The sequence below is a fragment of the Eubalaena glacialis genome, chromosome 14 (assembly GCF_028564815.1).
Source record: "Eubalaena glacialis isolate mEubGla1 chromosome 14, mEubGla1.1.hap2.+ XY, whole genome shotgun sequence".
Taxonomy (NCBI): Eukaryota; Metazoa; Chordata; class Mammalia; order Artiodactyla; family Balaenidae; genus Eubalaena; species Eubalaena glacialis.
This window is the reverse complement of record NC_083729.1, coordinates 62,055,064-62,068,075: the sequence shown is the minus strand read 5'-3', so window position 1 is coordinate 62,068,075 and position 13,012 is coordinate 62,055,064. Positions and strand designations below refer to the sequence as shown.

The 13,012-nt window shown below is 53.8% G+C and overlaps 1 protein-coding gene across 15 annotated transcripts in view; it reads right to left on the bottom strand.

Moving 5' to 3' along the window:
- DYSF (dysferlin) overlaps positions 1-13,012 on the bottom strand; it is a 235,980-nt gene that overhangs the window by 20,216 nt on the left and 202,752 nt on the right. For all 15 annotated transcript variants that reach the window (XM_061210962.1, XM_061210975.1, XM_061210972.1 and 12 more), the window contains 9 exons: positions 12,165-12,293; positions 11,688-11,843; positions 10,059-10,150; positions 7,255-7,425; positions 6,500-6,642; positions 4,321-4,460; positions 3,020-3,108; positions 2,680-2,775; positions 2,132-2,273 (listed from right to left, as the gene is read on the bottom strand). In XM_061210962.1, coding sequence (XP_061066945.1) covers positions 2,132-2,273; positions 2,680-2,775; positions 3,020-3,108; positions 4,321-4,460; positions 6,500-6,642; positions 7,255-7,425; positions 10,059-10,150; positions 11,688-11,843; positions 12,165-12,293 — 1,158 coding nt within the window. The remainder of the gene's footprint in view (positions 1-2,131; positions 2,274-2,679; positions 2,776-3,019; positions 3,109-4,320; positions 4,461-6,499; positions 6,643-7,254; positions 7,426-10,058; positions 10,151-11,687; positions 11,844-12,164; positions 12,294-13,012) is intronic.

Below are 13,012 nucleotides of genomic sequence, written 5' to 3'. Positions count from 1 at the left end.
AGTTCCTCCCTCATGTTCCTGGTTGACTTCAGAACCCCTTGACTGTTCTCAACCTCCTCTTCTGACCTCTGCCACACCCCCCACTCCAGCCACCCTCTCCGGAGCCTGGCACCAAGCAGGGGGAAGTCCTGTTCCCTCAGCCCTCCCCACTCCGGGCGTGCCTCTCCCAGCCTCCTCGACGCCTCCAGGCTCGGCATCCCCCATAGCCTTCTCATTCTCCCAAGGCCAGCCCAGGCCTGCGGGCCATCGGGCCAATGGGTCGGTTCCCTCAGCCCCTCTCTTCCTCTGGAACTCCACTGTGGGTCAGCTCAACTCTCTCCTTCCTTGCTGGTGTCTAAAGGGCAGAGATGAAACCCCACTGTTGCCAAAATGGAGCCCCTTCAAATTCTTTATCAGCAATCCCCATTGGGCCCTCAGAACTGCTGGGTACCACCAATTAGCTCCCTCTCCCTCTGCCTTTCTCTCCCCCTTTCTCTCCTTCACTCAATAATAGCTGCTTCCCGCCTTTGTCATTTGTCTCAAATCACCTGCCACAGTGCCAGGAGATTCTCTCTCTTCCTACTTTGTAGCAAGGACAGAAGACTCTGCTCCCTGCGACTCCTTGCACCCATCTCCACCTGTCACAACAGAGAGGTGGTCCCGCCTCCCGGGTTGGGCCGATTGGCATCTCTCAGCCTCGGTTCCCCAGCCACGCCTCACCCCGTGCAGGGTTTGTTGAGCACGGGGTGAGCCTGAAGAAGGGCCCAGCTGCCCTTCCCCATTCCCTCCGTCCACAACAAGGACAGGCACTGTTTTTTTGACTTGGAGCTCTCCCCAGCAAATGCAGCATTTGGTTTGTTATGGAAACATCTTTTGATAGATAAACATGCTGAACAAAGGCAAACAAGATTAAACCTACAAATAGGCTAGGCTTTCCTTGACTGCACAGCATCCAGGGCTGTTGCTAAACTCTGCTTTCTGGTAGGCATCCCTGGGTGAAAGAATTCATTTAACCTTATTTAACCCATATTTTCTTTTGTTTGATGGTTTCAGAATGTTCAGCGGAACATTCTGGTTTCTCTGAAGTGCAGATGATTCTGTCTGTTGGGTTAGGAAGGGGTCATGGGGGAAGGATGTAATGAAGAGAATAAAGAGGACGTAGGCAGCCGAGGTCCATTACATATTTCCCTTCTTTAAGCCACACAACCGTTCAGGACAGAAAGAGGAGTCACAGAAGTTTGCCTTGAAGCCCTGCGCCACCTCTGGAAGGAAACGGGACCAGCAGGACCCAAACTCCAGAGAGGCGTTCACCCTGTGGAGCAGGAGAGCACGTGCAGGTGGAACCGATTCTAGGTGGGACACAGTAGTTAGAAGCTCCAACAGAGGGGCCTTCCGCCTCCAGAAGCTGACTGCCTCACTGTGCTCTGGGGGCTGCTCCCTACGGGCAGGCTCGGGGCCACCACCCGCCTTGGGACCCGCCTATTTCAGGAGAAAGAGTTCACGGCCCAGATGAGGCCTCAACTAGAAGATGCTAACCCACAAAGAGCTGACGTCTCTGGAGCTGCCCCTCCCCCCGGCTGATGCACCGGCCTCCCCAGGTCTGAGAGATACTAGCCTGGACAGTGGCCACAGGCCCCAGGCACAGAAATGGGAGGAAGGGGGAAGCAGCAGGGACTTGGCTAAGCAACACCCGATCCTACCGGGTGGCCAGACAACCCAAACCGCAGGCCAGACAGCCCTCTGGGGCCGCTCTCCCTAGGGGTTCTGCCCCACCGCTCTCTGATGACCGTGCTGGGTTTCCCTACCAATGTTCTCCCCATTCTGAGCCCATGGCCCTCCCTGTGGCTTGGTTTGTTAGGATTTGGACTTAGCTACATACAGTGGTTGTAGCGCTGGCGTGGGGGAGATTGTGGGATGGCAGCAATGCTAACGATGGCAATGATGGCAGAAGTAGGAGGAGTGGGCATGGTGGTGGTGGCGACACTGGCAGTGATGGGACAATGGTGGTGGCTGGTATGCAGCGATGGCCGAGGTGCTTCCAACAATGGTGGGGCAGCGGTAAGAGTATGACAGTGACACGGCTCTAACCGTGATCAGGCTGATATTTGACAGCCCTGGGACGAGCGCCACTGGGGACAGGAACGACACTCACCTTCTTGGAGACAGTGCAGACTTGCTCAGCTGGCAGGTAGTCAAAAGGGAAAATGAACCTCCAGTTAAAGTTGCCTTCACCTCCCAGGGACCGATAATGCACATCTGTCTTTTGCTTGTGTTCTTCAAAGCCAACCATCCAACTAGACATACACATTTTAGAGAACATGGCTAATTAAGGTCTCCACCACAATACACAGCCTCAACTTAAGCAAACCAGGAATTAAGAAGGTCATTGAACTTGGTAAATGATAAAGGAAAAATAATTTGATGTACCAAATGTGCCATAAATTTCAAAATGTTCTAACTTCTCTCTTGAGGGACATCCTCAAACCTTGTAGGTTCAATGCAAAGATTAATGTGGAAGAAGAAATCTGGTGGGAGTTGACCCCCCAAAGGCAGAGACCACTCCCATAAGGCCATCCTTCCTTTCTTGTTCTCCCCCTTCCCTACACCAGCTTTCCCCCTTTCCCAGCCAACCACCACCCCCGAGGGAGCAGGGGCGACACCGTGGAGTCGGGACGGGTGGGAAGGAGGGTGACTTCCTACCCTTTCACATAAATGTCGCTCATCTTCTCCCCGGTGATGCTGAGGTCGTCCAGGATCACATCCTTGGTGTTCCAAATAATACAACGCAGGAAAAACCTGCAGAGAAGGATGACTCAAATCCACGTGGATTTCCCACCAAAGGGTGGGCAGTCCTTGTCCGAGAAGCCAAGAAGTCAGCTCACCCAAGACTGCTGCTTGCCTGGCTGGACACTTGGCCAGGCCTGCACAAGAGTGAGGCCCGAGTGGCCCAAAGCCTGGCCCAAGAGCCACCTCCTGCTCCCACCCGCAGCAACTACTCCACCACCCTGCTCAGCTCTGAGCCTGGGCTGGGGTAAGTCACCTTCTGGCTCTCCGTGGGGTGATGTTGAAGGGAGGTCCCGGTCGCCCCAGGGCCTTCGGAAACAGGTCGATCCACATCTGCAGCTTCCCCTGGGGAGGGAGACACGACCCTGCTCTCTCGCCACCCTTTTCATTCAACCAACATCTCCTGACCACCTGCTCTGCACTGGATACTTGGAGCACAGGACAGAGAAACCCCAGGCCCTGCATGGAGAGGCTCAGCACCCTGTAGGGGAGGTGGCCTCAAGGGGACTATAGGGCCAACCACAGGGGTGAGCCCACTGCCCCACAGGCCGGGGACTGGGGTAGCACCTGGGGATCAGGGGTCAGGGCAGCTCTCTGGAGACAGCGAAGTTTGCTGAGTCTCACTGTGCCAGGTGGAAGAGGGCAGGGGGCGTTCGGCCTTGGGGACGGTGTACACAGTTGTGGAGGCTCAGAGAGCATGGTTTAGTGATCGGGGCTCAGAGGGTTTCCACGACAGGAAACCACTCTACCTGCCACCCCTTAGCTCCCTCTTTCTCTGCGAGCCGGCTGTTACCTCTGTCCCCATCTTCCAGAAGAAGGAGCAGGGACTGACCTAACTTCTTCTGGTTCACATGAGCACGAAAGAGCTGACATTTCAACACCTGCAGTGCCACTCTGGGGAGCTGGTGGCCACGCCGCCAAGGGGAGGAGAGCTCAGCTACAAAGAGCAGAGAGGAGGTCCTCTGCATGTCCACAAAGGCACCTTAGTGCCACAAAGGCTGCCTCGGCCCATCTCTGCCTGCAACCTTTTCTCTCCTCCTCCTCCTCCAATCCCCTCCAGGAAGCCTCCCCATGTCAGCCCTGGGCCTGCTGTCCCTCTGCCCTCCCCCCCTCTGCCTGGGAGGATTCCCCTGGCCCTCCTGATGGCTGCTCTGCCTCTCTGTCATTGGCTCGCCCTGTCTGAACTCCCCACTGCCCAGCACAGGGTTGGCCATCTGGGATGTCACTGACTGATGGCAGGGGACGACTCCCTGTGGCCAGGCTGAAACAGCGAGGCGTCAGAATGACTCATGGGCAGCCAGAGGTCCAGCCTACACGGGGATGGAGGAGGAGCCTCATTCCCCAGGCCCTGAGGCCTGCAGGCAACCAGGGGAGGCCAGGCTCAAGAGGTCCCCTCGTAGGCCAACAATGGTAACCATTCAGGCTGTGGAGAAACTCCACAAGGAGGGATTAGCCAAATCCTGAGGTCTCCACTGGTACTTCTGGGATATCCAAGCTGTCCTTGGGGCGGGGTAGCTGAGGGTCAGGGGCTCTGGGGCCCGAGCGTGGAGGTCCTACCTGCTCGATGTCCGGCTGCAGGGGACTATAGAGGGGCCGGGACTCCACGTGCTCAGGGACCAGGCCCTGCTGCTGGAGGACATGCAAGGCCAGACGCTCCTCCACTGGGCCCAGGTGTGGGTTCGGGACCCTGCCAGCCTCTGCCCCAGAGAGAAGACAAAAAAGTTGCCGGGACTGAGTGAGCAGGAGATGGTAGGGGGGCCTGAGGGCCTCGGGAAGCTGCTAACCCTGCAGCCTCACCCCTAGCCCAGACACACTTCTTCTGGCCCTCACGTCTCATTCTCTGTAGGGGAAACCTCGTTGTCCACAGGCTCTGGGCTTAAAATCCAGATTCCCCATTGCCATCAACTCTACCAAGCCTCTTCTGTAAGCTCTCCTTCCTTTTTCCCACCCAATACAAATTCTCCCCACCCTCCAAAGCCCACCCCTTCCAGGAAGTCCTTCCAGATTGCTCTCAACTCTGAGGCTCCACAAGCTCTTCTCCCAGATTGGGCATCTAAGTGCTCTCAGTAGTATTCTCTGTTTCATGCAATCTCTTTGATTAGTAGCAGTAACAGAGAACACTTATAAAGCAGGAGCCAGGCACTGTTCTTCATAAATATTAACAGGGCTTGATCCTCAAAGTAACCCTAAAAGGTAAGTGCTATTATTAGCCCCATTTCACAGATGACAGACATGAAGCACCGGGCAGTCACACAGCTGGGTAGCAGGGCAGCTGAGATCACACACTCATTAGGAAAGGCACATGACTGGATGTGAATACCCCTCCCCTCCCCTGCGTGCTTCCCAGGTACAGCTCTACCTGCCAGGGGTTGGGTCATGGACTGGTACTGTGGATGGGGTGAGGACACGGGGGTGGTTCTGACCCTGACAAGCCTGGCCAACCAGCCAGCAACATGAACTTGGAGCCCCCTTGACAGAGACCTTGACTGGGGGTAGGAGGGTCCACATGTGCCTATACACACGTACACACACAGGTCTGTGCACTCAGGTGTGCCCATGTTCACCAGCACAGATTCTAACGTACACACACATACACACGTTCATCCATCAAACCTGCCCTGCCCACTTTAATAGGTGCCACTAAGGAAGCAGCATAGCATTGCAGAAGGACCACCGGGCCAGGAACCTGATTCTGCCTCTAAACAGCTGGGTGACTTTGGGCAGGTTGTTAACCACTCGTGGTCTGAATGGCCTCATCTGCAAAAACAGGGAGATGTCAGGCCTCACCAACTCTAGCTTTCTGGCTTTCTTTTCCTATGAATTTATGACCATGAGCCCTGGTTCCTGTGCTTAAGCTGCTCACAGACTAGCAGAAAGAAATGAGACCACCCCTAAAACAGATGCATGTTCTACAGGGAAAGAGGCTGGGGGAGGGGTTAGGGCCTAATGGAAAGGAGCCTGGCTCAGCCATGACCTCGGAGAATCAGAGAAACGAAGAAGGAGGAGGGGGATTTGAGATGAGGGAGCCAAAGCCTCGCTCCCCTTTTACAACCTCAGCACCAGCTCTGACATCAAACATCTCCGAAACCAGCAGGAGGCGAGGGGCCAGCTGGGCCTGTAAACACCTCCGGGGAGTCTGAGCTGCTCTGGGTGGGCCGTGCAGGCCTATGAGCATCTCAGACATGCGGGGAGCAAATGGCAGGACCCTCGGCATGAGCATGAGGCAGACCCAGAGCATTAGGCAAGACGGGGGCTACAGGGCTTCCTGCCACCCTTTGGATGTATCAGGTGCAGGAGTTGTGACTGGGGGCTCAGAAGGTACCATCAAGGTCAAGCTGGCAGACTAGTATGATTAAGTAGAAAACTTTCTCAGCGGTGGGCTGTACCCAAACTCTGACCAGTCTGCTCACCCAAAGCCAGAAGCAGACTGATCCTAACCATGACCCTGACCCAGGCTTCAGACTCACCCCTCATCTTGCCCTCAGACAGGCCCCAACCTGTTCTTAGACTGAGCTCTGACCCTGACCCACCCTGACCCTGGCCCCACCTTGACCTCTAATTTTCACAATGGTGTCCCAGGTAAGTACTGGTCCCAAGTATACCAAGTGCAACTTTAGTCCATCTGTGCTGCCCTGGAGAGACTCAAGACCACACCGTGCTGGTATGGGTTGTGTCCAGTGGTTACATCCAGCAGGAAAGGACCCACAAGAGAGAGGGCGGTAGAGGGAGAACTCACCTATTTCTTCGATGGTGTATTCTTTATCCTGAAACACTACACGGTCTGTCCGGTACACGGGGGCCTTGACTCTGTGCTGCTGGCAGAACAGGTGGAGGAGCTGGGAGGGATGGAGCTGATCCCTCCACTGGTTGGGTCCAGAGCTGAGGCCCAAACACAAGACAAAGATGAGACGCTCCAGGACACTGACGCGGGCAGAGGTGTGTGCAGTGACCTATGTACCCACACGCACGGCATCACCCACCCTTCACTTTGACCGTGGGCGCCCTGTGTGATTGTTCATCATGACCAGGGAGCCCATTTCACACACAGAGAAACTGAGGCCCAGAGACAAAAGGACTTCTTTACATACACATGGAATTGGAATTGAAATGTTTCCAATTTCCAGCTTTAGAAAATCAGACCCAGACAAGACCCAAGTTGGCAGGAAGTGGGTGGGGCTGGCCACACGTGAGTTCACCTTGGGGCCCAGCGGGGCTGTGTGTCCCATTGTCTATCTCCCTTCTCCTTCCCCTCTCCAGGCCCTCGACGGTGCCTTAAGGAGAACTTGATTATAACGACGTGAGGAAGAGCTGGGTTCTTAGAGTCAGATAAGCACGTTCAAATCCTAATCCCACCACTTACAAGTCCAGGTCTTAGTTTCCGTATCTATGGAGTGGGGATAAGATCTGGGCTGACTGAGAGAGACAGTGTCTGTGCCGTGCTAGGCCCAGGCTGGCACACAGTCAGGGAAGCAGTCAGCGCCCTGCACTTACATGCAGTAGGTCTGGGGGAGTCCGCAGCGAGCCCCAAACTTGGACAGCAGCCTGTTCTCCAGGTCGATAACCGTCTCCCCGATCTTTTCGTCCTTGGAGAGGAGGTCGTAGTCATAGAGGGTAACCTTCAGGTCCTTCTCCAGAGGCAGAGTGCAGGTCAGCTCGAACATCCTATTGGGGGGGGGCAGTTGTCATGACGACGCCAGCTCCCAGAGGTCACCGGACACAGCGCAAACTCAAGTGGGTGGCAAGGCTGGAGCAAGAGCTAGAAAGCCACCCCTGGCCTCCTCCTCTCCCAGGACTGGCCTGCAGTCCACCCTCCTCGAGCCTCCTATAGCTCCTACAGCACACCACCCACAGCACTCCCGGTGCTGGGCTTGTCTGAGAGAGAGAGAGAGAGAGAGAGAGAGAGAGAGAGAGAGAGTGTGTGTGTGTGTGTGTGTGTGTGTGTGTGTGCGGTTTTCCCAAATAATCTGAGCTGGGCATATAGCAGATGCCTGCCTGATGGACCACAGAATGGACGAATGAAATGGAGCACAAGGTTAAAAATGAAGTTTCAACCAGGACACCTGGAGACAAGAGATGTGAAACTCCAGAGCCAGGTGCCAGAGCTCCAGAATTTACCAAGGGCGTGGCCTGGGATCCACTTTCCGCACTCCTGGGGCTTCAACATTCCTGCTGGAGTGGGATGAAGAGAGAATTTGTGCGGAGGTTTCTTTGAAGAGAGCTCCTGCCGTGCTCTGAGACCCCCCGCCACCGCCCACAGAGGTCAAGTGTAGAAGTGCTGTCCCTTCTCCCCTGAAATGAGTTCCCTGCAGGAGGGACACACAAGCCTGGCACCCGAGCTCTGGTCGAGGAAGCACAAGCAGCTCGTAGCAGAGAGGAGGTGGGGGGTACGTTTGGGAGGAGCTGAGCTCCCATCCTGGCTGGGCACGGAACTGCAGTGCTGCCTGCGGAGAAGGGGGCTGCTGCTCTGAAGCCTGTCCCACGGGACCTGGGGCTCCAACGGCGAGAGACTGTGGGGCGGCCCATCTGAGAACGGGTTGGGGGGAATGGGAGGGGGACACCCGCTACAGGGACCCAGCACCTGCCACATCCCAGGAGCTATGTGAGGAGGGCTCAGGGGGTGTCTCTGTAAAGCCCACAGGGAAGCAAACATCTGCCACCCAAAGGGTGCCGGATGGGGCGAAGTCAGCACTTGAGATGGGCCCCTCCTCTCACACAGGTTCCCCAGTCCTGGCCCTGCAAGTATGGCGAAGGACAGCAGGAAGGGGTGGGGGGGACACTGGGCAAAGACCCTTCTCCCCTCCGCACACACCCCCAAGGCGCACACGCTGTGCCCAAGGTGGACGCAGCTGCGAGAGGGAGCGACTGCCCTCCAGCCATCCGGTGCGCTCCTGATGACACATGAATGCGCGTTCTGGTTACCAACTTGAGACAGTGGGCGGACGGCAAAGTGGACTGTCTAAACCTGAGCGGGAAAGTGGCCTGCCTGCCACAGTTTCCACTCAGGGAGTGAGGAAGGTCACCCGCACAGAATAAATGTTTACAGGAAACTGGCAGACGAAATCAAAGTTGTGTCTGATTATGTCCCATGCGTTCTGCTGGTCAACACGTGGGTGACAGAAACAAAGAGCTTCTGCTGTGGACTCACAGAGGCTTGACACCCCAAGCAGAGCAGGTGGCCGTGATCCGAGGGAGATGGTGAAACAGAGAGGGAGAGGCGTGTTTCTACACTAGCGCCCCTACCCTGACCCGGGCCCTGCGCGGTCCCGTCAGCCTGGGGCCCCATGCTGGCCACTGGGGCTTACGAAACAGGGTTCTTCTCTTCCACCCGCCATCCTCCCCACAGCCCTTCCCTCCAGTTCCAGCTTGGCAGTGGCTCATCATTGGCCAGGACTGTTTCCCCTTCAAAGATGGCATTTCCCCTGGCTGATTGGGTCTCTCTGAAGGGCCAGATGACTACAACTAACTCAAGAGACACCGGTTCATGAATCCAGTGTGTCGCTTGACAATATCGGTACATGCCTTCTCCTAACAGGTGCTAGAGAAATAGCTGCCAACCTCCCTCAAGGTTCTTCTTTCTCTGCCCTAAATACGCTCGCATCCAAACAGCAAGCAAGTCAGGAAGCCTGGGAACTACTCCCGTGCAATGGGCCCTGCTTCTTCCTTCCCTCGTTCTTAGATTTTAGGAAGCATTTTACCCTCTTGAGTCCACATCCTTCCACTATCTGCCACAGATGAACATGCAACAGTAAAAGAGAATAACTACTAAATGTAATAGGAATCCTCGATTAGATCCTGAAACAGTAAAGGGACATTAATGGAAAAATTGGCAAAATCCTAAACGAGCCTAGAGTTTAGTTAATAGTAATGTGCCAATATCAATTTCTTAATTTTGATACATGTACCATGGTTAGGTAGGATGTTAATGGCAGAGGAAACTGAGTGATGGGTATACAAAAACTGTACTATCTTTGTAACTTTTCTGTAAATCTCAAATTATTCCAAAGTAAAAGTTGATCTAAAAAAAAGAAGAATTAGCAAATGCATGCTCTGGGTTTCCATTTAGATTTCTGATCTTCAAGGTAATTGTTTAACTAGGAGCTTCTGCCAGGATTCAAGCCTTTAGCGCTTAAGGAAGCGCTAGCTGAGGTTTTCCCCCTACAGACACGCAAGATTTAGGGAACACAGCTTTGCTCCAGGAGATGGGGACTTCCCAGTGGCAGCCACATCGCTCCCGCTGGGCTGTGGGTTATCCAGACTGTCACCTCCACCCCAAGACCCAAGCCACCCCAACTTACTTTCCAAACACAGGCTCCAGAGTACAGGGGATGTAGTTGTCCTGGTCACTCACCGACTTCTTCCCTATGGAGATCCTGATGTAAGGATCACACTGGAGGAGGAGAAGGAAACACTTCAGCGACATAACCTTCCCAACACGCTTCTGAGGCTCCTTCATTGCTCTGCCCCTCAAAGGGGCAAGGGGGCCCACCATTCAAGAAGCTGCCACCTGCCAGGCCAGCAGCCCCATCCTGCACACCACCCCCAATGTGGGCTTCTAGCCTCGGCTCTGGCAGTGGAAACTGGGCGCCTAAGTCCTCCATACTCCCAATCCACTGCCCCACTGGGAGAGGGCGGGTGGGGGCCAGGCCCATATCCTCAGAAACATGCCAGTTTGTGTGACATATATGACTGGGCCAAGCTGGGGTCCTGTCTGTGACCTCTGCTTCAGCAGGTGGAAAGGGAGAGAGATGGCCAGACTTTTTCAGCCCAACGCAGCCTCCTACAAGCAGCAGCAGCATTCCCTCAACTAGCCTCTGGAGCAGCCAGGGCCAAAGAATGTTTACGGTCAGTCTCAGCACCAGGAGGGCTTGAAGTATATAAACTTGACCACAGCCACGTCTTGGAGGCCATCGGTGGTGCCTGGGCAGAGACTGCTCCATCCCGCCCTGTGATCTCCCAGCAGGGCATGGGCAGCTTTTCTCACCTTGAAAAGCAGGGCACCAGGGACAGGACACCAGGCCCCTACCCACAACCTAGGACACAGGCTAGGCCCGCACCTGTCTAAGGAGACAAGAGAAGACCCTAGCCTCGTACCTCTGAAACCCACTGTCCCCCACTCCTGCCTCGTCTCTTCCTCTTTCTCTCTCTTCCCAACTTTACTCTGCTCCTCCCCCCATCTCCCCGTAGCTCCAGACTCCTGCCCTCCCTCAAGTTCCCCTCCTTCACTCAGGGTCAGGACTAGAGTAGGTCAGTGAGGTACTCGCCTCAGGCACAAAATTTAAGGGAAAGACAGAAAAGCTTAGTAATCAAAATAAACAACATTTTAATGTGATATTTTAAAAATTAAATCCAATACCAACAGTCCATGATGAACAACATATCAAAATTTTAAATAAAGACAGGATCAGGATTGCTGATTTTTCCTTTTGCCTCAGGCTCCACCATGGCCAGGCCAGCACAGTTACCCATCATGTTCCACCCCTCCTTCTTCCCTTCCCACCCCACAAAGTCCTGTCCCAGCCTACACCATCAATGTCCCTTGTCCTTATGCCTTATCCTTGTGCTAAACCTACACTAAGGAGTCTGCTCCCAAACCTTTGCCAAGGTTTTTGACTCCTCCTAAAATATGGTTTTCTTCTCCCTCCCAGCCTATCACAACTCCATCAATCCTTAAGAATCCTATTCCTTCCAGGAAGTCTTCCCCATTATTCCAAAGTCTTGTACTGACTTTGGCCTTTTCTGACCTCCTGGAACACTTGGCCTTGATAGAACTCCAATGCAGTCACACCTCAGGTTTGTACATGTTTGTCTGGTTTCCCCACTTACTGTGAACTCCCTGGGGCAAAGTGTGTATCCAAATTCTACAGCCTCTTTGTACCCCAGCCTACCATTTATTCCAGGGGAGGTGAGAGCTCTAGGAATGTTACCTTCCCATTGGGGTCCTTGGGCTGCAGGCCAAACGCTCGGATAATGTAGATGCGGACCAGGCATTCCTGGGGCCCCTGGGAAGCCAGCTGGTGGAACTGTCTTGGGGGAATGGGGATAGCCGGGTCTTCTGGGAGGGGATAAATTTTGAAGAGGCCCTGAAAAGAAGGAGGGGTCAACTTTAATTTTCATCCTCAGTGTCACCAATACAATCACCACTATGTCCCTTACTCTCATGTCTGCCAGAGTCATCACCACTGAGATCACTAAGCCCAATGCCATCCCATCACCCCCATCACATTCTGCATCAGCAGCATCACCGTCACCGCCACCACCTCCATCACCCACATGGTCACCAACCGCAGCACTGGGGTCATTACTGATGTTTCTACAGTACCTCTGCCCCCACCCCCTTCACTCATTGCTGCCACTCCAGTCTTGGGTCCCCCTGGGTTAGAGACGTGTCCTCAAGGACTTACCTTAAACTCCCCAATGACAGATGGGTCTTCCATCTCCTCCTGAGTCTTGCCCCGGTAGAGCTTGAAGGTGTTACAAAAGTCAGACAGGCCCTCAAAGTCCTTCACATTCTCCAGGGGTGTGTCATAGACCTGCCACATGGGGGGACAAAAGAGGGGGACAAAGGAAAGAGAGAAAGAAGAGGGACAGCAAGGAAAGAGGAAACATGACAGTGTTCAAGTAAAGGAAAGGAGAGAAAGGACAGAGAAGAAAATGAGGGGGAAAAGCCATAAGCAAATTAGAGAACAAAGGCCAAGAGGAAGGCAGGTGGGAGAGGTGGAGGTAAGAGAGGGGGCCAAGAAGGAAGAGAGGCAGAGAAGAAGAGAACAAAGGCAGAGATAAAAAGGATGCAAATCATGGAGATGAGAGAGAGAAATGGGGGGGCGGGAGGGAAGACCAGAGAAGGGAGTAAGAGGGGAAGACATTTGTTCAGCAACGTTGGAAAACAGGGTTTTCTGATTAATCCAATATTCTAGATACCCGAGAATCATCAGATACATGGGTGGTGCATTTTTTGAGAATAAGATCACAGTCAAACAAATAAATGAAAAGTTAACTGACTTTTTATTTGAAGATCAAGACAGAACTCTAGAAGATTCACAAGTCAGCAAAATACTTACTGTCCAGGATGTCCAAATGGCAGTGGATCAAATACTGGGCTGAGGATGTCTTTTGAGCACCACTTTAAATTTGTCAACTCTATTTATTTGTTTCTCTCCTCTCAAACAATGACTTTTACTTGTTAGAGCATTGCTTAGACTTAAACGAAGCAGTAGTCTTCTGTTATAGATGATAAAATGTACCTAATTAA